At 35.7% G+C, this 21732-nt stretch overlaps 1 protein-coding gene across 2 annotated transcripts; it reads right to left on the reverse strand.

Annotated features, from left to right (window-relative positions):
• Nucleotides 1-6060: 6060 nt before the first annotated feature.
• LOC111990722 (cysteine-rich receptor-like protein kinase 44) lies at nucleotides 6061-12800 on the reverse strand. 2 transcript variants are annotated; one of them, XM_065766013.1, is made up of 7 exons: nucleotides 11871-12800; nucleotides 8644-8766; nucleotides 7769-7890; nucleotides 7443-7653; nucleotides 7081-7318; nucleotides 6674-6824; nucleotides 6061-6545 (listed from the first exon to the last, which is right to left on the reverse strand). In XM_065766013.1, exons 1-7 carry the CDS (start codon nucleotides 12679-12681, stop codon nucleotides 6240-6242), a joined length of 1962 nt encoding a protein of 653 aa, XP_065622085.1. In that variant the 5' UTR covers nucleotides 12682-12800; the 3' UTR covers nucleotides 6061-6239. The 2 variants fall into 2 exon arrangements, with proteins under 2 accessions (XP_065622085.1, XP_065622086.1); XM_065766014.1 differs by having other exon boundaries at nucleotides 7769-7887; nucleotides 11871-12797.
• Between the last annotated feature and the right edge of the window lie 8932 nt (nucleotides 12801-21732).

The raw sequence follows: 21732 nt of genomic DNA on the forward strand, positions 1-21732 counted from the left end.
AACTACATACTTGAGTGAAATTAGCATTCAAATAACATCTTTTATAAGGGTTAAGTTAACGTGCTGCGATATTTGTTTGTTTTTCACTAAGTGTCATAACGGATTCTAGGTCATAACCAGCCTCTTGGATTTCTAAATTTGTGTAAGTTAGTCTTTAATCATTTAGCCCAATTCATGTTACAATTGTATGATTAGACCTACTTTTTACCGGCACTTAAGGAAATTATTCAAAGAATTAGTGGTTCAAAACAATTGTGGTAAATTCCAAAGCATGTTAAGATAAAACACAGGGAATAGAAAGAAGAAAAACATCTTCAGTAAATACAAAGAGGGATACAATATGTCTGATGGCAGACTCACATTACAAAAAAGAGACAAACATACAAACAAAGGAAAAACTCCATACATCTAAACCTCGACTAGGGGAGGGTCCTTCTTAGGATCAGCAGCCTCGGACTAGACCTCATCAGTCGCATCCTTGGCCAGGGCAACCACATCCTTGATTGTAAGGGAGTTTTCGAAGGGCTTATCCTTTGCTAGAGACTCAGCCTCCTTTCCCACCTCAGCCTTTTCAGGAAGAGAAGCTTGAGGGGGAGGGAGATGCTCAGGAGGAAGGTCTGCATCTGGAATTTCTTAGATGTCTACGGGGAAGTAAATGTTCTCAGACCTCCTCAGCTCAGAGTCTATAGGATTGCTCGGTCCATCGCCACTCCCCAGACTCGATACAATAATCCCTGCAGACCATGGCTACCTCCTCTGTCAACCTTTTCTCCATGTCAGTCACCCCACGCTCGTAGGCTGCTGCCACCGCGGCCTCAGCAGCTTCCTTGACCACCCGAGCTGCATCTTTAACTTTTTGTAGCTCGACCTTAAGATCCAAAACGGATTGCTTTTCTATGGCCAGGCTTATCTCGATCATGTGCAGTTGTTTACGCTGGTCCTTAGCGTGCCTTTCTGTGGTTTTCACACCTACCAAAGTGCTGTCACGAGCTCTGACCACCTCTTTAAGCTGCTCGGACAACAAAGCTTGTTCCTGCCTTAGAGCTCCTAGCTACTTTTCAACCTCCAACTAGGATTAGGCCTTAGCCTTGGCCTCATCCTGAGCCTTCCTTACCCACTCCTCGGCAACAAAGACTTGCTGGGTAATCTGCATGGAAATAACAAAGGGGTCATAGTTAATACACACACACACACACACACACATATATATATATATATGAATAGGCTTGCAAGTTAGTATTTAACAGAAAATAATACTGGATTACTTACCATCGCAAGGTTTCTCTTCAGTGACATGAAGAGGTCAGGCTGCCTAATGCGCCTGAGGCCCTCCAGGTCTTTAGGGAGGAAAAGGGGCTGCTCTAAGGTCTCGGCCAAAATACCAGCGTACCCCCTTTGAGACTCCTAGATGGTGGCATCCCAAGAGACAGGAGCGCCCTCTACCTCCAGCCTTGGGGCCCAGGTGCGCTGCCCTCAGCTCACTTCAGCTTCCCCCTGGCTCTCCACAGATGGGGTCTTTTTGTCCTAGGGGTCCTTTGCCTTCTTTTGCTGCTTAGCCCCCTTTTGTTATACTATCTCCCCTTCCTTCAAGGCATCTGCTGGCCTTTTCTTCTTTAGATCTGGATTAGCCTTCAATCTGAGGTCATTTGGGAGCTGAGGAGGAGGAGGAGGGAGATTAGGAGTGGCCTGGATCTTAGGAACATCTTTTGAAGTAGACCCCCCTTTATTTCTGTTGGTCATCAGACGCTTCGAACCAGTCCTTTGCCTCAAGTCCATGCCTTCTCTCCTCAAAACTAGGGTCGAGCAGAGCAACTATAAGTATTGGCTGGTGGACGGCAAAAAACCCTTCAGACTCGGTCTTGGAATCTGACAGCTCCATGGGTCTTTCCGGTGCTCCTTCTTCTCCTTCAAACTAGAACTAGTTGATCTTGGCGTCTAAAGAGTGGCGGAACGAGGTCGACTCTTCTCTTAGAGCGACTACCGGTAGAGGAGCAGGTCGAGGTGGCAGCACGACCGGAGGTAGATCTCTCTGAGCCAAGAACCCAAGCTTGGAGACGTCTATTCAAGCTAGCTTGGGACTACCTACGCTTATCACCTAGCTTGCGTCTTGAAATGTACATGACAAAGGCACGTAGTTTAGGATCAAATGAACACATTGAGAGCGCACTGGTGGGGGCATAATCTGCGATTGAGCAGATAATCTCGGGTTATCCTACCCATGGGAAGTGTCATCCCTCATTCTATAAAAGTGATCATTGGAATGACAACTTCTCCCACCTTCTTATCAGTCAGAACTCGCTCTAGGGTGTACTCTAAGCCAACTCCTTGTGGGATATGGTATTTGGCCCTAAAACCCTCCATCCCGGTCTAAGAATCCACTAAGTGCTTAAACATACCCATTTAAGTAAACCTGGATGACTAGCAGAAAGTTTTATAAAAAAGGAAAGGAAGGAACTCGGCTGAGGAGAAAAAGAGAGTTTGAAGAAGAAGATACTTACGGAGGTAAGTGGACATATTAGATCCCGAACCTCAAGAAAGACTTTTAAAAAGTTTTCTTAAGGAAAGTGCTAAGGAGGCTTAGAAGTTGAGAGTGATTTGTGAGTTCGAGCACTAAAGTTCTCTAAAGTACTTGAAAATTTGTGAAGTAAGGGAGAAAACGAACCCCCCTCAAAGCTTTATATAGAGGGAGAAAGTGAGTGGGAATAATCCCCTTCAAAATTCTAGGAGAAATGTCCACCGTTGGATAAGCGCCCACCGTTAGATACAGGGGAACAAAGCCCCTCCTAGAGCAATAAATGATGGTTCATGGACCTCGAAGCGTCAGAGGCAATAATGAAGCGCGCAAAACGGCACCTCCGCATATGTAAGCTAGAGAATTAATTGATTTGGTCCCTTAAAAGTCAAAACTCCACTTTTCCTCCTCGGATGAGAGGGAAAAACTGGATTTTTGATGGTTATTGTAGGAATAAAGGCCCAAAGTCACATATTGGGCCTTGGGCTTGGTCCGAGGACATTGGATGGTCCAAGAAAGGACAAATAATCCTGTAAAACTCCAATGCAAAAGTTTCACAAGCCAAGAACAAATGGAAGGTGATCCGAGGAGTAATGCCTCCTCGGATATGACGAATGCGACCTAGAACAATATTCCCATGATCAAGGCGATCTTTTAGGAAGCTCCAGCAATAAGGATGGACATCATACGCCTATAAAGAATGGCGGGAGTCTAGGAATGTCTGAAGAAAAGCTGTCACCACCACATTAAATGCATTGCAACTACTTTTTCTAGCCGCATTTATATGGAGAAGACCCCCGAACAATGTCGCCTTGGTCACCGCAACTCACAGAGAACCAGAAGGGGCGTCTAATAGGACGGGTACTCGAGTAGGGGCTTGGACGAGTAACAAGCGGAAGGCCAGGATCACCAGGAAAGAGATATATAATGTGAGAAACCCTTGAAAGTAAGGAGGGAGAAAAAAAAGGAGAGAAAGAGCATTGTAGCTACTAGAACTACACTTGTAATCAGTTTCATTGGTCTGCATAAACATTTGCCTCCTCGGCACTACATTCACCCAACCTTACGTACTTTGTTCCTGCATGATTGTCTTTCATACCCGTCCTAGCCGATGTTAGATTCACTTGGGCCTAGTTCTTTGATCCACACTCTACAAATTTATTGTGTTTGGCTCATTAACCCACAATCTCATACATATTGGGTATGGGCTGCAAACTAGGCCCCTACAATACTTATGGCCTCCAAAACCCAATTAAATTTTTATATATCTTTAAATAAATTATTTTGTTAAATTATATAATTTTTATAAGAAAGTATACGGTTTCTTGTTTTTCTTTGAATAGAGTTATTCCATTTATTGCTAGATAAGGAATACATCGTTAAATTGTTTTACAAGTATGATAAATTATTATTTGACAGTAAATAAACTTTACTTATAAGTTTGTTCGTTTGTTTGTTGGATAAAGTTTAACTACAAAATTAGTTGTAGTTTAAGGCTATAAATTCACTCAATAAAATAAATATTACAACATATTTTAAAAATCTAACCGTTGAATTACATGTTCTTTACACTCTTAATACACATGATAAATTTTGTGTCAATCGAATATTATTTACTATATGATCTATAAGTTTATATTTTGTACATAATTTTAAATTACAAAAACTTGCAATTCAAAAAATTTATTGATGACATAGCTATTGATCTTTAATTTTCTTGAAAATTTGTAAACATGGAGGATATAAGAAGAAGATGTAATCTAATGGTGGATTTGTCAAAATTCACTTCCAATAAAAAGATATTAAGTAAGTTTGTAACCTAAGGCTGCAACTAATTTTGTAGCTAAATTTTGTCCTTTTTTTTTTTTTTTAACACTCATATAGGTTACTAACTCGACAAATTTTAGTCAATATCCATGCTTGGGTGTGGCTGCAATTTTGAAAATGATCTAAAACATATTTTTCTTCATTAATTTGACTCAAATGAGAAATGGAAAATCATTAATATTTCATGTATTTGGAATAGTGTCTAAGGTGGTGGTGGTAATGATAATGCCCTAAAGGTGGTGCCAAAGGCAGTAGTGCTGACAATAATGAGATCATTAAAGGGGCATTTAGTTCGCCGTGATGTAACATTATGCCGTAATATTACGTTATTGTAATCTTACATTAATTCAATCTCAATATAAGAGTACAACATTACATTGTTTAGGAAGAGGATGAGATTAAGATGATGTAATATATTTTGTAATTTTAAATTATGGTAATATTAGAAAAAATAAAATAAACCAAAAACCTTAATGTCACGTTATCACAATGTGCATTGCATCAAGAGCATATCACAGCGAACCAAACACCCCTAAAGGTGGTGTGACACTAGTAATAATAATGGTGCAATGGTAGTAACAAAGAAGTGGTGAACGGTGGTGACAAAGAAATTAAGGGGCTAATGACACTCAACAACGGAAACATTTTCCACCTCTTTTAGGTGTGAGCACATACGGTACAACAATTGAACAAACCTAAAAATGTTGGCATTGAATAGACATGTATTGTTCACTAATATATATAATAATAATAATATTCACTAATAGTAGACCCACATGATATATGAAAATATATAATTATTTTGAGATAGCATAATGTATAATTTATTCTCTAAATATTTTTGTAGATAATTTGTTCTCCTTAAAAATTAACCAGTTTTTAAAAGTAATTTTTATCTCTCTATTTTTACAATTATGTAATATTATTTTTTGGGTGTTTTTGATTAATTTTATTCTTATTTGAAGTTTTCTATATTCTTCTAAATATTGTTGTTATGCACTATAGTTTCCTAATTTCTTTTGGTATAATTAGTTAATTACAGCTAAAATTTTTAAGTTTCAAATTTCTTATTCTTTGAAGTGGATCAAAATGGGCCAAATGAACCAACGTGGATTGAATAGACTAAAATGGACCCAACAAACCAAAATGGACAATAATGGACCGAATAAGACCGAATAGACCGATTTGGATGAAAATAGAGTAGATTAACTAAAATTAACCGATATGTACACTAATGTGGTTCAATAAAAGCACATATCAACACTATAATTTTTGCATCTTTCAAAATTTATGACAAAGAATTGAAGAATTTGACCATAATTTAATAAAATAAACGAATTAGGCAGTACTTATTGTGTGTGAATTTTCAAATTAGTTACAGCATTTGAAGAGTGCGCACTTGATAGATTTCCAAGTTCACTAGCAGAAAATTATTTACTTTTTTAATCTTAAATGATGCCCGAGTTAATTTGCTACTTCGCACTAGTGTATACTTATTACTGTTTTTAGAATATGAATAATGCTAAAAATACAAATTATTTTACAAAATCTTTTATAAACTATTGATGTAATGAGTGATTATTGGTAAACGAAAAAAGTAATATTAATAGTATGTCTAGATGAAAACTAATAAAATGTTGGCTACATCAACATTTATAAAAATGTTGTAAAATAGTTTGTACCAGTAGCATTACTCTTAGAATATTTGGAGTACGTAAATCTTGAACACAATTGAATATACTCATCATAATGTGTTGCTGCATAACATCACATAGTAGCAGCTCAGACCGCCAAAAGAAAGGCTAGCAGTATAGGCCTCAAAATTATTCAACGTGGTTACTTCAATAAATAATCTTTTCTCAAAACTGATATAAAGAACTCTAGTTACTTTGATCAAACCTTAGCGAGGATGTAATGCAGTAATTGAAGCATCATTTATTGAGGCTAGCAGAATAGATTGATCTGACTGCGAGTCTGGTTCAACGTTTCTGTGTATAAAAAATGCAGGTCGTGAAGGTACTGATAAGGTGATAGAGTTGCTATCAAGCATTAGAACGACTGAAGCCATGGTTGGTCTATTAGCTGCATTTTCTTGAACACATAATAATCCAATGTGAATGCATCGGATTATTTCGGTTGTTGAACCAACCCCTAATGTGGGGTCTATAATGTTTGAAGCTGTCATGTTCCTCCAATTTGTCCATGCCTGCAAAATGATTTAAATGGCACACACAAAAATTCAGCATATAACTTCTTTTATTTTGTCAGTATCACTGTACAAGTAGAGCCTAGTCTAAGGTAAAAGGAAAATGTATACAAAGATATCGTACGTACATGAGTAAGAAGATCCTCCCCATTTTCTTCATTACAGAAGTAACCATTCTTTTGTCCACATATCATTTCAAGAACTAACACGCCAAAACTAAAGACATCAGACTTTACTGAAAAGTGTCCCTGATATGCATACTCTGGAGCCATATACCCACTGCATGAGAAAATTAATAAAATAACTTTATATGCTCACTGCATATGGAAATTATTAACATTAGCCTAATTTAAATGACAGTAGAGCTCTTAAGTCTTAACACTCATTTTCAAATACTACTAATTTTCTCTAATTTATTGGAGATGGTTCAATATTTGTTGGGACTTGTTTTTACAACGCAACATAATTCTCATAATTGACAATACAAACATGTAATATTATAGTAATTATAAATTTTACTTGCTAAGATACTTACTACGTCCCGACAATTCTATTTGTATTGATATTGGTTTGATCTAGTATAACCAATCTTGCCATGCCAAAATCTGCAATTTTGGGATTCATCTCATCATCTAGCAAAATGTTACTAGTTTTGAGATCACGATGAATGATGCGAAGTCTAGAATCTTCATGAAGGTAAAGAAGACCTCGAGCAATGCCTTCTATGATTTTATGACGCCTTTGCCAATCCAAATATGCACGTTTTGTGGGATCTAGATTATTCATTTAAACTATTAGTCTATTGAAAAATGACACATCCAAGTGTATTTGAGAATACATGCAACCTATAAAATATTATGAATAAATCCAGAATTTACAATAGAATTGCAACCATACCAAATATAACTTGATCGAGGCTTCCATTTGACACAAACTCATAAATTAGAAGCCTTTCACATCCTTCCAAGCAGAAACCCCGTAGCTTAACTAAATTCCGATGTTGAAGCTTAGCAACTAACAATATCTCATTCTTAAATTCTAAATCACCTTGTCCAGAACCCTGGGATAGCCTTTTGACAGCAATTTCTTGTCCATTGGAGAGCCTACCCTATAGACACATTAAAATATTCAATATGCAACACTTGATAATAATAAAAAATTGTGAATTTAACTTGTTATGGCAAACGATTGAAATACTTGACCATATGGAATTGTCAAATTACCCTATAAACAACACCAAATCCACCTTGCCCAAGTTTATTTGCATCGGAAAAGTTATCTGTAGCAACTCTAATCGTTGGAAAATCGAAATGCAAGGATTCAGTACTGCTAATTTCATCCACTGCTTCACATGTGAAACCAGTCAATACATCAGGATTAGATAAGAAGTTTTTTTTATTTTTTATTTTTTATTTTTTATTTTTTTTTAATTTAAAGATTGATGCAATTTAAATTATTTTCATACGTCATTAATAGACTCGCAAACACTAATTACTGAAGTAATCGTAGAGAACTACTAATGCACAGATAATGTTTTCCAGAGGAACACTAGCTCTTTCAATAGCTTATCTTTCTAGAAAATTTGATTTAATGTTAAAAAGATGGTAGCTTAATTCTGTTTTGTAGGTACCCCTATTTGTTTTTCTATTATAATAAGCCAAACAAGAATCATGAACACACCACCTCATATTTTATCTCTCTCACAAAAGCAAAAGGTGTCATCTTTATTAAATCACCTCAGGATACGAAGATCAAGCCTATCTCTAAATCATGATCACCTAGCTACAAAATAGGAGGAGATATAGATAGCAATCAGAATTGATATTGAATGTTAGTTTGAATGTTATTATTATCTGGTGACCCGATAATCTGAACTAGAACTCATTGAAAAATACCCCACATTATTTCATGTTCCGTTTTGCCTATAAATTTATAGGAAAAATTTATGCCTTGAAAGTCAATTGTCACTAGCATTGCCTATAAATAAAGCATCATATATGTATATATAAACACACACACTTATTGTCTGAATTTATTCTTATATTTTAAAGAAATTATATATTTAAAAATAGGAACAAAATACCAATTTTCAACTTACTTTTAGCTTTCTTTCTTTGCTTCCTCACCCTTAAAGAGATGCAGATGTAGATGATTATTGCAACGAGAATGAACACCACCACAACTATGGCGATGATAGCTTTAGATAAGTTACTCCCCTTTCCTGTAAAAATCAGATATCCGTACTCAATAAAACATTCCAAGCTTGAATTTGAAATTTAAATTATTAGCAAGAAAAAATGTTAAAGATTGAAAACAAAAGTTGAAAGCATGAATAATTAATTAGAAATCAACAATTGATATACATTCATTTCAACACCATGTTAGAGTTATCAACTTATGATGAAACATGGTTAAAAGTCTTGTATCTCGATCAATATTACTTTCACATGGATCTATTACTGACACTTAACTTATTAGACATCAATTAGTTTAAAGGTGTGTTTGGATACCGCTTATTGTTAAAAACTGAAAACATTATAGCAAAATAATTTTTAAATGTGTAAATAGTGCCGTAAGACCTATTTTTAATGAAATTTTTTCTTAAAAAAAAATTTGTGAGTTCTGTGAATAGTGCATAAGACCTACTGTTTAAGAATTTGACGCCCAAATGCAAACGCCAGACACTATCCAAACTCAGCCTAAGTGTGAAATAAAGTATATGCTTGATTAAAAATATAAGAAACATTGGTGACCTAGAAATATGGTAAATATTGCGAGGTGTGAAAAGATATCCCACTTGGACAAGTTGCCATGACGCACAACTCATCACCATTCCCCACAAAACAACCCACTAAGACAAGTGGGGTGGGTTTTTTATTTTTGTATTATACTATTCTTCAGGTCATGGAAGTTGATCATTTGGCTGCATATGAGCAAGCAGTCCTATCACAATTAACCAAAAGATTTTATATCCATATTAAGGACACTGCAGTGCAAGAGACTCATGAACAAAACCTATCCACCAAATTTATACTACTTATAGACATATAGTCACACCAATGATCTGTCGTTATTTCTGATACATATATATTTTTGGTTTGAAATTTCAGTCAAGAATAATGATCATGAATCTCAGTTTGAGATAACCAACTGGTTAAAAATTGGCAACCCATAGAACCCATAAGCAGAAGCATGTATTCACAAGGAAAAATGCTAAGGCTACCGTAGAAATTAACGCCATTAATTATACTTTGGTGGCTATTAAATTTAAAGGTAAACACATGCTCGTAGATAGCAAAAAGCTTAAAAGTTTCCTTTGGTGCAATGTTTGGAAAAGTGGGAGATGAAAAATACTGTGAAGATAGAAAAATAGGAAGATAAATAAAATAATTCTAGAGACACAACAAATTACATGTCTAATTTCACAACTTGCTTATGATTTGTGCTATTGTGTGTTTGGTTGGGAGAATAAAAATGTCCAATGGGGGAAAATAAATATAAATTTTCTTTGTTTGGTGGAGAAGAAAATGAGAGCAATAAAAAATTAAAGTTTGTATAACTTTCCACTAGATAAAGAAGAGGATTGGGATAGAACCAAAATGATAGTGGGTGGGTAGAAAATAAAAATAAAAAGGTGATGTAGAAGGACATTTAAGTTATTTTGACTTAACTATTCAATTTTAGTCAAATTTTCTCCCCCAATTTGGTGAGCCCTGGTAAAAAAGACTTTGGCTCCATCATTTTCCCTCTTGGTTTGAATGTTTTTCCTCATTCATCAAATAATGGAAAGCATTGCTTTTTCACCAACTTTTCCCCTCAAAATTTCTATCCTATTTCTTTTCACCACAATAAACAGAGCCTAAAGTGGAGAAAATCATGAATCAAAAACTGGAATTATATGATAAATTATGATTTATCGTTCCCACACTCCCATGACTTGTCCATGCAAGGGGTCCTATATTCTAATAAATAAATCTACACTGTCGCTTGTGTAGTAGCTAATTTCCTTCGCTATAAACTAAAGCATGTGTTTTAGTACAGGCAGAACACCTTTCAAACATTGATTAAATGACTTGAACATACAAAATTATATATACCCCACTTTTTATGAGTAAAAAAGTACAGGATTTTTCTTATCTCCCCACTAATAAACAAAAGCATTTTTTTTATTCTAACTACTTAATTTCTAAGTATTTTTTCTTATGGAAACTTTCTAAGAATTTCTCTTATCTATATTGTTTAAATTATCTTCAATTGTAACGAATCCAAATCTTCTATCTCACTTTTTCTGCTCTATTTTATACTCCACTAATACAAACTTGCTACATGTTCACCTAATTAATTAAATACTACCATTGTTGACTTATTAATACTACCATTAAATATTACCATTGTTGGCAAGTTTTTATTGATGGAGTATAGAGTAGAGTAGGAAAAGTGGGACAGAAAATTTGGACTCTAATTGTAATATCTATAAAATTTAATTTAAAATCAATAGTACAAAATGAGAGGTGACACAAAAGATGAGCAAATAACACTTTTCATGAGCAAATTTATCGAATACCAATTATTACAAATAAAATTTATGAAGCTACATCAACTTAATGGGTCCTTGCTAATGTCTCCCATAATATTGGATTAGCTTATTCCATGTATTAAGTGTTTATTTAGTGAAAGAATTTACATAATTGGGAAAAAAAAAATCTATGCAATGCTAATAATAATTTTTTTAAAATCATTTAACATATAGATAACTTTTTTCATTCAAGAAATAAATGTTTACATAATTAACTTTTCCCTTACTTCTAATAATTATCTTTTTTTTATATAAGGATGTGGTCCTAGAATTTTTTTTTTTTAATTATCTAATGTATAAGATATAATATTTATATAAAAGAATAATTTATAAGGAATAAAGTTTCTCTTCAAACTAGTTTAGAGAGAAACTTTACAAACTCATTATATATTTATATATTAAATATCAATTTGAACATTTAACTATTAGATTGCATATTCTTATTGCATTCTTAATGCTTACAAAATTTTTAAAAAGATCAAAAATTAATTACTATGTCATCAAATAAATGTTATAATTTTAAGTTTTTGTAGTCTAAACTTATATATAAAAAATAAGTTAATTGATCAAATAATAAATAATATCCAATTTGAATAAAATTTGATATGTATATTAAGAACATAAGAAATATAATATTCAATAATCAGATTTTTAAAATTCACACAAAATATATATATATATATATATGTATGAAAAGTTTGAAAAGTTTCACTTTGTTCATTTATAAGATGCCCTTTTGGGAAATGTACCTTTTGAAGGCGGAGGAGGAAGAGATGAAGGCGGAGGAGGAGATAATGACGGTGGAGGTTGAAGAGTGCTGTCATAGAATTGGTAGGTCTCTATTCTTAAATTACAGCTTGGTGCAAGAATTCTCAGTCCACTGTTTCCAGTACAGCAACCTTGAATATAGCTTTGAACACTAACTAAGCAATTACTACAATCGATTTCTGACAAGTCAGGACTGCACTGCATAAGCCCATAGATCGTATAGTTGTCACTTTTATAGTACGCAGTTCCAACTGCAATCTTGCGAAAAATACCTCCAGCTGAAGCTCTAACTCTCAGGTCATAAAATAAGGGTTTTAACACCGCGTTGAACTCAGTCAAGTTCGAGACATCACCACTTGCAAGATCTCGTATAGGTTCAATTTCCATAACACCAAATATCGAGTTGTTTGAGTATCGAGCTGTACAATTCATGTACCACATGACACCCTCTTTCTGTGTTGGACACAACTGCAAGAGCTCGTGAGCTGACATGTTGACACAACTACGGCAATCAGTTGGTGTAAGATCAGCTCTACAAAGCCCAGTGGCGTAAACTTTGTTGGTGCCCTCTCCGGCAGTGAAATTGTAGAACCCATAATCGATTTGGGTGTTGGAAGAAAGAGTGGAGATGAGGGTATTAAGGTTTGCTCTAAAGGTACTGTTACTAGTAACGTTACCAGTAGTTGAACACTCATGACGCACGGAGGGATCTCTCTGCGCATTAATGGTGGGATTAACAAGGATTATGAGAATGCCGTAGAAGAAGAAAAATGATAATCTTGAAGTTCTCATTATTATTGTCACTCCGTATTTTGTATTAATGGGAAGATTTAATATAGAACGTTAGGTTCGGAACCGTCATGTCAAGGAGTAAATCGAAGCAATAATAATGGAGTACATTTAATAGTAAAGTAATGATGAATATATGGGATTGATTTGACTATATGAACTTTGAGCTGCAAGTGGTACAACTTGCTATGCGCAAAGAAAGAAAGCTAATAGTAAATTTTTAGTCTCTAGTTATCCGATGAAAGCCCATGGTATTCAATATTCTTTTCTAATGTTTTAATAAGACGGGCAAGTTGATAAATTTTTAATCAATATTCTTTTCTTTTTTTTTGTCGTTTCTTTTATATTTTTATTATAAATCTAAGCAAGTGGATTTATATCAAGGTGGTGCCGTAGGAATTTGACTGGCTAAATTAATTGATTTGGAAGCTTTCATTAACTTTATAATCATTTGACTATTGTTTTCTTAAGGTGGCGCCGTAGGAATTTGACTGGATGTCCATCACCCCCTATTATCATATGACTATTGTTTTTTTTCTCATTCTTCTTATTAAACTAGTGATCCCTGACCAAGCCCACTCGGCCCATATAGCCCTCTCCATTGGCCCAACTGACAAGACTCCCCAAGTTCAACCCATTATGCCCACACTTATTGACCGAACAAAGATGGACTTGGACCACAATATCCTCATAGCCCAGTCCGAAGGTAAATGGCTTAGAATTCAAAGGCCTACCCACTTCCAAGAAAATGACATCTCAGAAACTGTATTAGGTAAACGTCCTTCTCTCATCTCTTTAGAATCACCCACCCCCACAAAACGCAGAGCCCGTGCCGACGCTGCTAAAAATGAAAATTTTCCACCATCAGCGAAGGCTGCTCTTCAGCCCCGCCTAGGAAGATGAGTTGGCCCTGTTGGAACATGCGTGGGCTTGGGAACCTGCGCACACTCCGAGAGCTCGAGGTAGTGACTTGGGCACAAGATCCTGCTGCTATGTTCCTGGCCGAAACATGGGCAGAAAATGCTAGGCTTCGTCGTTTGTGTGCTGATTTGAAGTTTGATCACTGTTGGGTTGGTCCAAGCGCAGGGAAAACGGGTTGCTTAGTTTTGTTTTGGAAGAACAATGTACACGTTGATGTAGTCTCATCATTGCCGAATCATATCGATGCCATAGTTGGTGTCGACCTCGTTGAGCAATGGAGATTCACTAGGGTTTACGGTGTTGTTGACTCGGCTAGGAAGCATGAAACCTGGTCCCTTCTCCGAAGCCTTCACCGTAGGTTCTCTCTTCCATGGATGTGCGCTGGAGACTTTAATGAGCTCCTTTGGTCACATGAGAAACTCAGCCTTGGTCCCAGACAAGAGTGTAAGATGAAAGAGTTCTGTGATGTCTTAGATGAGTGCGGCTTCATGAACCTTGGTTATATTGGCGATAAGTTCACTTGGAAGGGTAAAAGGGCTAGTGGCCTAGTGTTGGAAAGATTGGACAGGGCAGTTGCTTCCAATGGGTGGTTTTCTCGCTTTTCGGGTTCCAAGGTCCAACATCTCTGCACCCATTCCTCTGACCACAAGGCTATTGTAATCAAACCGGAAGGTATTTCTCCTCACCCAAATCGCCCCTTCAAATTCGAGCAAATGTGGCTCAGGGAGGGCGGCTGTAGTGATACGGTGCCTAAGGCATGGAGGTCAACATCCCAGAATGCAAATTTGGCTCAGATTGCAAGAAAAATTCAAAATTGTGGGGAAGAACTCACCAAATGGAGCCAACAATCTTTTGGTAGCATTAAAAATCAAGTTCAAAAGAAGAGTGAGCTTCTCTCCAAAGCTGAAATTTGTGCTGCCAAAGGGAAACTAGATTATGAGAAGGTCAAAATTCTAAGAGCTGAAGTTAATGATCTCTTGGACAAGGAAAGCCAAATGTGGCAACAACGGTCTAGATCCCTCTTCCTAAAATGCGGGGACCGAAACACAAGCTATTTTCATAGTAAGGCTTCTCACAGATTTCGAAGGAATAAAATCTCAGGCTTGAGAGATTCTTCCAACGTATGGTGCACTGAGGATAACATGATCAGAAACATTGCATGTGAATACTTCCAATCCCTGTTCACCTCTTCCCAGCCTTCGGATTTTGATGTGATTTTAGAGGCTGTCAATCCTTCGGTAACTAAGGATATGAACGCCCAGATTCTCAGGCCTTTTCTCAGGGAGGAAGTGGAGGTGGCTATAAGTCAGATGAAACCTACATTTGCTCCAGGCCCTGACGGTATGCCCCCCTTGTTCTATCAATCTTTTTGGTCTTTTTTTGATGTAGATATCTGCTCTGCTGTTCTTGATTGTCTGAATAACTGCAAAATTCCTCTAGAAATTAATAGTACCAATATCACCCTGATTCCTAAGATCAAATCCCCTAAGCTCATCACTGACTTTAGGCCGATCAACCTCTGTAATGTTGTGTATAAAATTGTCTCAAAGGTCCTTGCCAACAGACTGAGAGAAGCTCTCCCCTTGATAATTTATAAGAACCAGAGTGCCTTTCAGGCAGGAAGAGTTATCACTGACAATATTCTGATGGCCTTTGAAACACTCCATTACATGAAGCGCCATCAGCAAGGCAAATCTGGATTTATGACCTTGAAATTAGACATGAGCAAGGCCTATGACCGGGTTGAGTGGGCTTACCTGGAGGCAATTATGAAGAAAATGGGGTTTGATGGGAGGTGGGTTAACCTTATAATGGAATGCATTACAACTATCAGCTATTCCATTCTGATCAATGGCGAACCCTCTCCAACCATCCATCCATCAAAAGGCCTTCGCCAAGGTGACCCACTGTCTCCCTATTTATTCCTCATTTGCTCTGAGGGTCCTCATAGTCTACTCCAGCAAGCGGTTGTGACTAAACAGATCCGGGGTGTATCTATTTGTAAGAGGGGCCCTCGATTGACCCACTTATTTTTTGTTGATGACAGCGTGGTTTTTTGTAGAGCTTCCCTTGTTGAGTGTAATAGAATTCAAGAACTGTTGGATTGCTATGAAAAGGCCTCGGGCCAACAGCTAAATTGAAACAAAACCGGTCTTTTCTTCAGCAAGTCTACGCCCCCTTGCATCACAAAGCAAATTAAAGTAGCTTTGGGTGTACAAGAGATAAAGTAGTACGAGAAGTACCTTGGCCTCCCTTCCCTGGTGGGCAGAAATAAGAAGGAAAGTTTACTCTACATCAAGGAAAGGGTTGAGGCTAAACTCCAAGGTTGGAAAAAGCAGCTTCTCTCACAAGTTGGTCGTGAAATTCTCCTCAAAGCCATGATCCAAGCAATTCCCACATACGCCATGAGCTGTTTCAAGCTCCCTGCTACTCTTTGCAATGAGATTGAGGTCTTGGTTAGGAAATTTTGGTGGGGTCAGAGAGGTAATCAGAGGAAGATCCATTGGACCAAATGGAGCGCTCTTTGTCATCCAAAAAGCCTGAGGGGTATGGGCTTTAAAAAGCTCCAGAAATTTAATGAAGCCATGGCAGAAAAACAAGTTTGGCGGTTACTGGAAAACAAATCTTCTCTGTTTCATAGGTTTTTAAAGCTAAATTCTTTCCCAATGGTTCTATTCTCGATGCAAAAGAAGGCAATGGTTCTTTTGCATGGAAGAGCATCCTAAAGGGCAGGGAGGTGATTAAGAAAGGTATGCAATGGAGAGTGGGAAATGGGTCCCAGATTCGGATTTACCACGACAACTGGCTTTCGGACCTTTACAATAAAAGTGTGGTGTCTCCAGCAGACTTTCTTGGTAGTGATGCCTGAGTCTCAGTGCTAATTGATAGTGTTAATAGATGCTGGATGAATGAAGTTGTTGACAACATATTCCTACCCCACAAAGCTGCTTTAATCCTGTCTATTCCACTCAGCCTAAGTAGTTGTGCGGTTCAAATTTTTTGGCCGCTTAACCTTGACGGCTCTTACTCTGTCAGGTCGGGTTACAGATGGCTCTTGGACGAAGAGCTGAAAGAGATGCCTTCAACCTCGGATTTGTCCACCACCAAGCGCATTTGGAAGGGTGTTTGGAGCTTACGAGTCCCAAACAGGGTCAAAACGTTGGTTTGGAGGGTAGGATTAGACTCGCTTCCTTCAAGAGCTAATCTAAAGAAAAGAAAATTTGTCTCTGATGACCTCTGCCGGGATTGCAAGCTCAAAAGTGAGACCATTTTGCATGGGCTTTGGTCTTGCTCTGCGTTGTCCCCTGTCTGGACTCCTAAATTTGCTTGGCTTTTAGAGAAAACCAAAACTTGTATGTCGATGTTGGATATCATCCAGTGTTGCCAAGATCATGGTGACAGCACCGATCTGTTTGCCATGATTATCTCTCATCTTTGGACTCGCAGAAATAAGCTGCGCGTTGGTGAATGCGTGGTCCCATTGGAAAAAATAGTTGGCTTGGCTACGGACAGTTTGCTTGAATTCCAGCGCGCCCAATCTTCTCCCCAGTCATCTCCGAAGTCGGTATCCTCTTCCAGGTGGTCTCCTCCTCCTCTGGGATGGGCGAAGGTCAATTTCAACGGGGCAATGTTCAAAGATAAGAATTTGGCTGGGTTGGGTGGTGTCATCCGTAACGATAAAGGACTTATAATGGCTGCCTTCACACATACTATTCCACTGCCTACTTCTGTAGAGATGGTGGAAGTGCTGGCAGCTCGTACTGCTCTAAGTTTGGCGAAAGATCTCTGCCTAAATAAGGTGCAACTTGAAGGTGATTCGGAAGTTATAGTTAATGCTCTCTCTAAAGGTGGTATGGATTCCTCAAGCTTCAGACATATCGTCAAGGACATTAGCTTGCTTTCCTCGGCCTTTCAATGTCTATCTTTCAGTCATACACGTAGGCTAGGGAACAAACTCGCGCATTGTTTAGCGAGGTTAGCTTGTAATTTCTCCCCATTCCAGGTTTGGATGGAGGAAACTTCTCTGGAGTTTGTTTCTGTATTCTCTGCTAATTTTCCTTAATGAAATGTCTCTCCCCCCTATTCCTGGGGCAGTTTCTCAAAAACAAAAAACTAGTGATCCGTCAAAGAATTTCAAAAAGGACTAGCTCGTTAGGGTCAATTCAATGGGGACATAAAATTAATTGATTTGGAAGATTTTTCATTAACTCTCTATATAAAAAGTGGCAATGCCAAAAAAAAAAAAAAAACAGTGAATTTGGTTTATTCAATTGCACTCTTTCTGCTTTCACAGGTTGCTTTTTTTTTTTTTTGCAGTAAAATGGCTTATTGAACACGCTTTTTATATTTTATTCTTTTAGAAACATATGAGCTACTCTAAATATATATATATATATATATATATTAACATAATAAATTATTATAATATTTTCACAATTGTTAAGGTGTTAATTTTTTATAGGGAAAAATAAAATAATAAAATATCATACTAGAATTAACCACAACTAAAAATAAATGTATTATGAAAAAAAAAATTGCAACATTCATAACATTTTTCGTAATACTTTTATAACAAATCAATAAGAGGTAAATTGTTATTGATTCTAATTTAAATTTACCAATGAAATTACTTTTCTATCTACCAATAACAACCCGTAACAACATATTACTTATGATTTGTTATGAAAATGTTGTAAACATAAAATTTCTCTTGTGAAAACATCGAGACAATTTGTTGTCATCACAATATATTTGCAACTACTAAAGTATCAATTCTTTACGAATGAAAATAAAATATAACAAAATTATCGTATTACAAAAATGTTGTATCATTATGTTGTGTTTCTAGAATTTTCTTTTTGGTTTAGTCAACTTTATTTAGTCAAAATTCACTATTTCACATACAATTTTCTTAAATTGACTTTTTGTTTTTTTCTTTAGGACAAAGTTTAGCTACAAAATTGGTTGTAGCCTTAGGCTACAACCTTACTCAATATTTTTTTATTGGAGGTGAATTTTGACGAATCCACCATTGGATTACATCTTATTCTTATATCCTCCATACTTGCAAAATTTTAAGAAAATTAAAGATCAATAGCTATGTCATCAATAAATTGTTTAAAATGCAAGTTTTTGTAGTTTAAAATTATGCATAAAATATATGCTTATAAATCATATGGTAAATAATATCCGATTGACACAAAATTTGACATATGTATTAAAAGCGTAAAGAACATACAATTCAATAGTTAAATTTTCAAAATATGTAATAATATTTATTTTATTGAGCAATGTTGTATCCTAAGGCTACAACTCACCTCCAATTAAAAGATATTTAGTAAGGTTGTAGCCAAAGGCTACAACTAATTTTGTAACTAAACTTTGTCATTTTTTATTGTATTTTTATCTTTACGCACAATTTTAGGTAAAAACGCTTAGTTTTACACACACACACACACACACACACACAAAAGCAAGGATAAAGACGCATTTCATCCTTTATATTTTGGATAGTTCACAGTTCCTCCTTAAACTTTAAAATCAAGCTATTCTCCCTTTAGTATTTTGGAAAAGAGCAAATATGTCATATTGTTATTTTCTCAGTTAAACCCTAATGAAAACTTATGATTCTTAAAATATTACATTGTGTAATGTCTAAAATGCTCTCACTAAATTTAACATTCCAAAAATTTTCCTCTTGTATTTTGAGTTTTAAATGGTAATAATGATTAGAAAGTTAAAATTTATTTAAAGGAAAATTCAAGACACGTCTTTTGTTATCTTTTTTTTTTTTTTTCTTGCCTAAAATGGGTGTTCAATAAAAATCAAGCTAGCTAAACAATGTACCTAGACTCATATAGAATGATAAAGAAGAAAGTATGAATGAAACATTTTCATTGTGTATGGTTGAAGGAATTTGATGAAAGGGTTTTGTGGGGGTCTGAGGACCGAGAAATCCCAGATGAGGATTAATTTACCCAATTTGGGACAAGATGGGTAAGCAAACCCCGAGGACTCCAACTACTTGAGGAGAGCAAGAGAATCAAGACAACTGATATCCCTCAGAAGCCCAAGGACAGGAGAAGAGATGCAATTGGAACAAGGTTGGTAGGAGGAAGTTTCTTGAGGGAGACACCTCCCACCTCTGTATTTAATGCCCAGCACCAATCTCATCATCTGCATTAATGTGGAAATGACCTTTGAATAGTAACTTCATAGCTAGCAACTCCTTCTACCACCTCCAAAAGGGTCTTGATGGGATAAGTATCCTAAGAAATGCCCTGGAACGTACAGGTGGAGGGTTGGAATGCAAGGGAATGGACTATAAAAGGAAGGGACCCCACACACACCCCCCCCCCCCCCCCCAAAAAAAGAAAAAGAGGAGGAACAATTTCTAAGTACCAAGAGAACAATAAAGAGAATTATGAATTGCCTCGTGTAGAACCAGAACTAAACTTATATACAAGAGATTGATCCTCGGAATTGCCAGAGGAGGATATTATCCTAAATTATTGTTCCAATTACGCTTGTCCGTTACTTTGGATTTTTTCCTTAGACTTGGACTTACCCTAGTATTGCATTTGAGTTAGTTACTCACTCTCTTAAAAATTCTATTGTTTGGGTTTGATTTGAGGGACATGATACCACTGATCTAAGTGGGCTTGGGCCTTTATTTTTTGAGACCCTACAGGTTCAATTGTAGCATATGACATCTTTCATTATGAAATTTAAATATTGTAACAATGTTTTAGCAAAACTCAATTGCTTATTGTTGGAAGATAATAATATTCGTTATCATTCTTAGAAGTTTTTAGTGAGTGGATATTGCCATTAGCAAATAAGTACTAAGAAACTATTATAATAAAATAGATATTCATATGTTAAATAGATACCTTAATTTTGTGTGTGACATACATTTTTTATTTATATAGTTTCATACTTCTTCAAATAAAAATTTTATTTTAATTTTCTTACACTCAAGAAGTAGCACATGCCTTGCACGTACACCCTAACTAGTTTTATTCAAATGAGTGAGCCGTCAAAGAATTTAAAAGAGGATACCTCGTTATCAATTCATTGTGGACGTAAAATTTGTACAAAATTAATTATGAACATTTTTGGTACTTAAAGCAACCAAAAAAATAAATGCCGGGAAGTCTTTGTTGTACCACATCGACAAAACAAGCCTTTATAAGCCTTGTTTATTCCCTCAAAAGATAGGCTCTTTTGATAAAAACATCAACAAAACAAGAGCATCTAATGGCTGTTGTTGCCCTTTTAATGTCAAGTACTTGTAGTGAACTTTTTTTTAATTATTTATTATTTATTTATTTATTTTTAAAGAGAGTTTCAAATCATTAGACCAAGACATCAATTAGTTTTTGGTGTAGGCAGGAATTGAACTCCAAATCTCTTATACAACTATCATAGACTTTATCAATTGAGCTAACTGGTAAAAGCATAATAAAAGCATAATAAACTTTAACTTGATCCCTCAAATTTTGATTGATTCCCAGAAAAAGAAAAAAGTTCAATTTGATCCCTCAATCATTAATGGTTTCTTTCCGTTCAAATTTTTATGAAATTATTATTTGAAAATTTAGTTTAATTTCAAAAATTTTACACTTTTGAAATAACCTTTTTAAGTATATACTCCATTAGCCACATTTGTTAATTTTGTTAGAATTTAAATAGAGATTAAATATAAGAATAAAATTAACTGATTTCAAATGTCAAGGGACTAAATTAACACAATTAATTCTTTTTAGATAGATAATATAGAATTACAACTTACGGTTACCTTTCATATGATTGATATTTATCATTAGGCCAAGATATCAATTAGTTTTTGGTGTAGGCGAGGTTCAAACCTCTAATCTCTTATTCGACCACTAAGGATTATACCAATTGAGCTAACTAGAATCCATATACACAATTAATTCTTGTGGGATTAAATTGATAGAATTAATAATCGAATGATTAAATTGATAGAATTAATAATCAAATGATTAAATTGAACTTCATCCCATATGTGATGGACCGAATTAGTAATTTAATGAAAAGGGGTAAAAAAAGATAGTAATTTAGTATTTATTTTTTATTTTTTTACATAGATTTAATCTTTTAAAATAA

Source organism: Quercus suber, unplaced genomic scaffold (genome assembly GCF_002906115.3).
Source record: "Quercus suber isolate HL8 unplaced genomic scaffold, Cork oak 2.0 scaffold_673, whole genome shotgun sequence".
Taxonomy (NCBI): domain Eukaryota; kingdom Viridiplantae; phylum Streptophyta; class Magnoliopsida; order Fagales; family Fagaceae; genus Quercus; species Quercus suber.

What these genes read in the sequence shown, in the direction of transcription:
- LOC111990722 (XM_065766013.1), bottom strand. Translation starts at nt 12,681, where the DNA reads ATGAGAACTTCAAGATTATCATTTTTCTTCTTCTACGGCATTCTCATA. An exon ending in GCAAAGAAAGAAAGCTAAAA is followed by an intron (nt 7,891 to 8,643) that starts GTAAGTTGAAAA and finishes TCACATGTGAAG; the next exon opens with CAGTGGATGAAATTAGCAGT. An exon ending in GGGAGGATCTTCTTACTCAT is followed by an intron (nt 6,546 to 6,673) that starts GTACGTACGATA and finishes ATCATTTTGCAG; the next exon opens with GCATGGACAAATTGGAGGAA.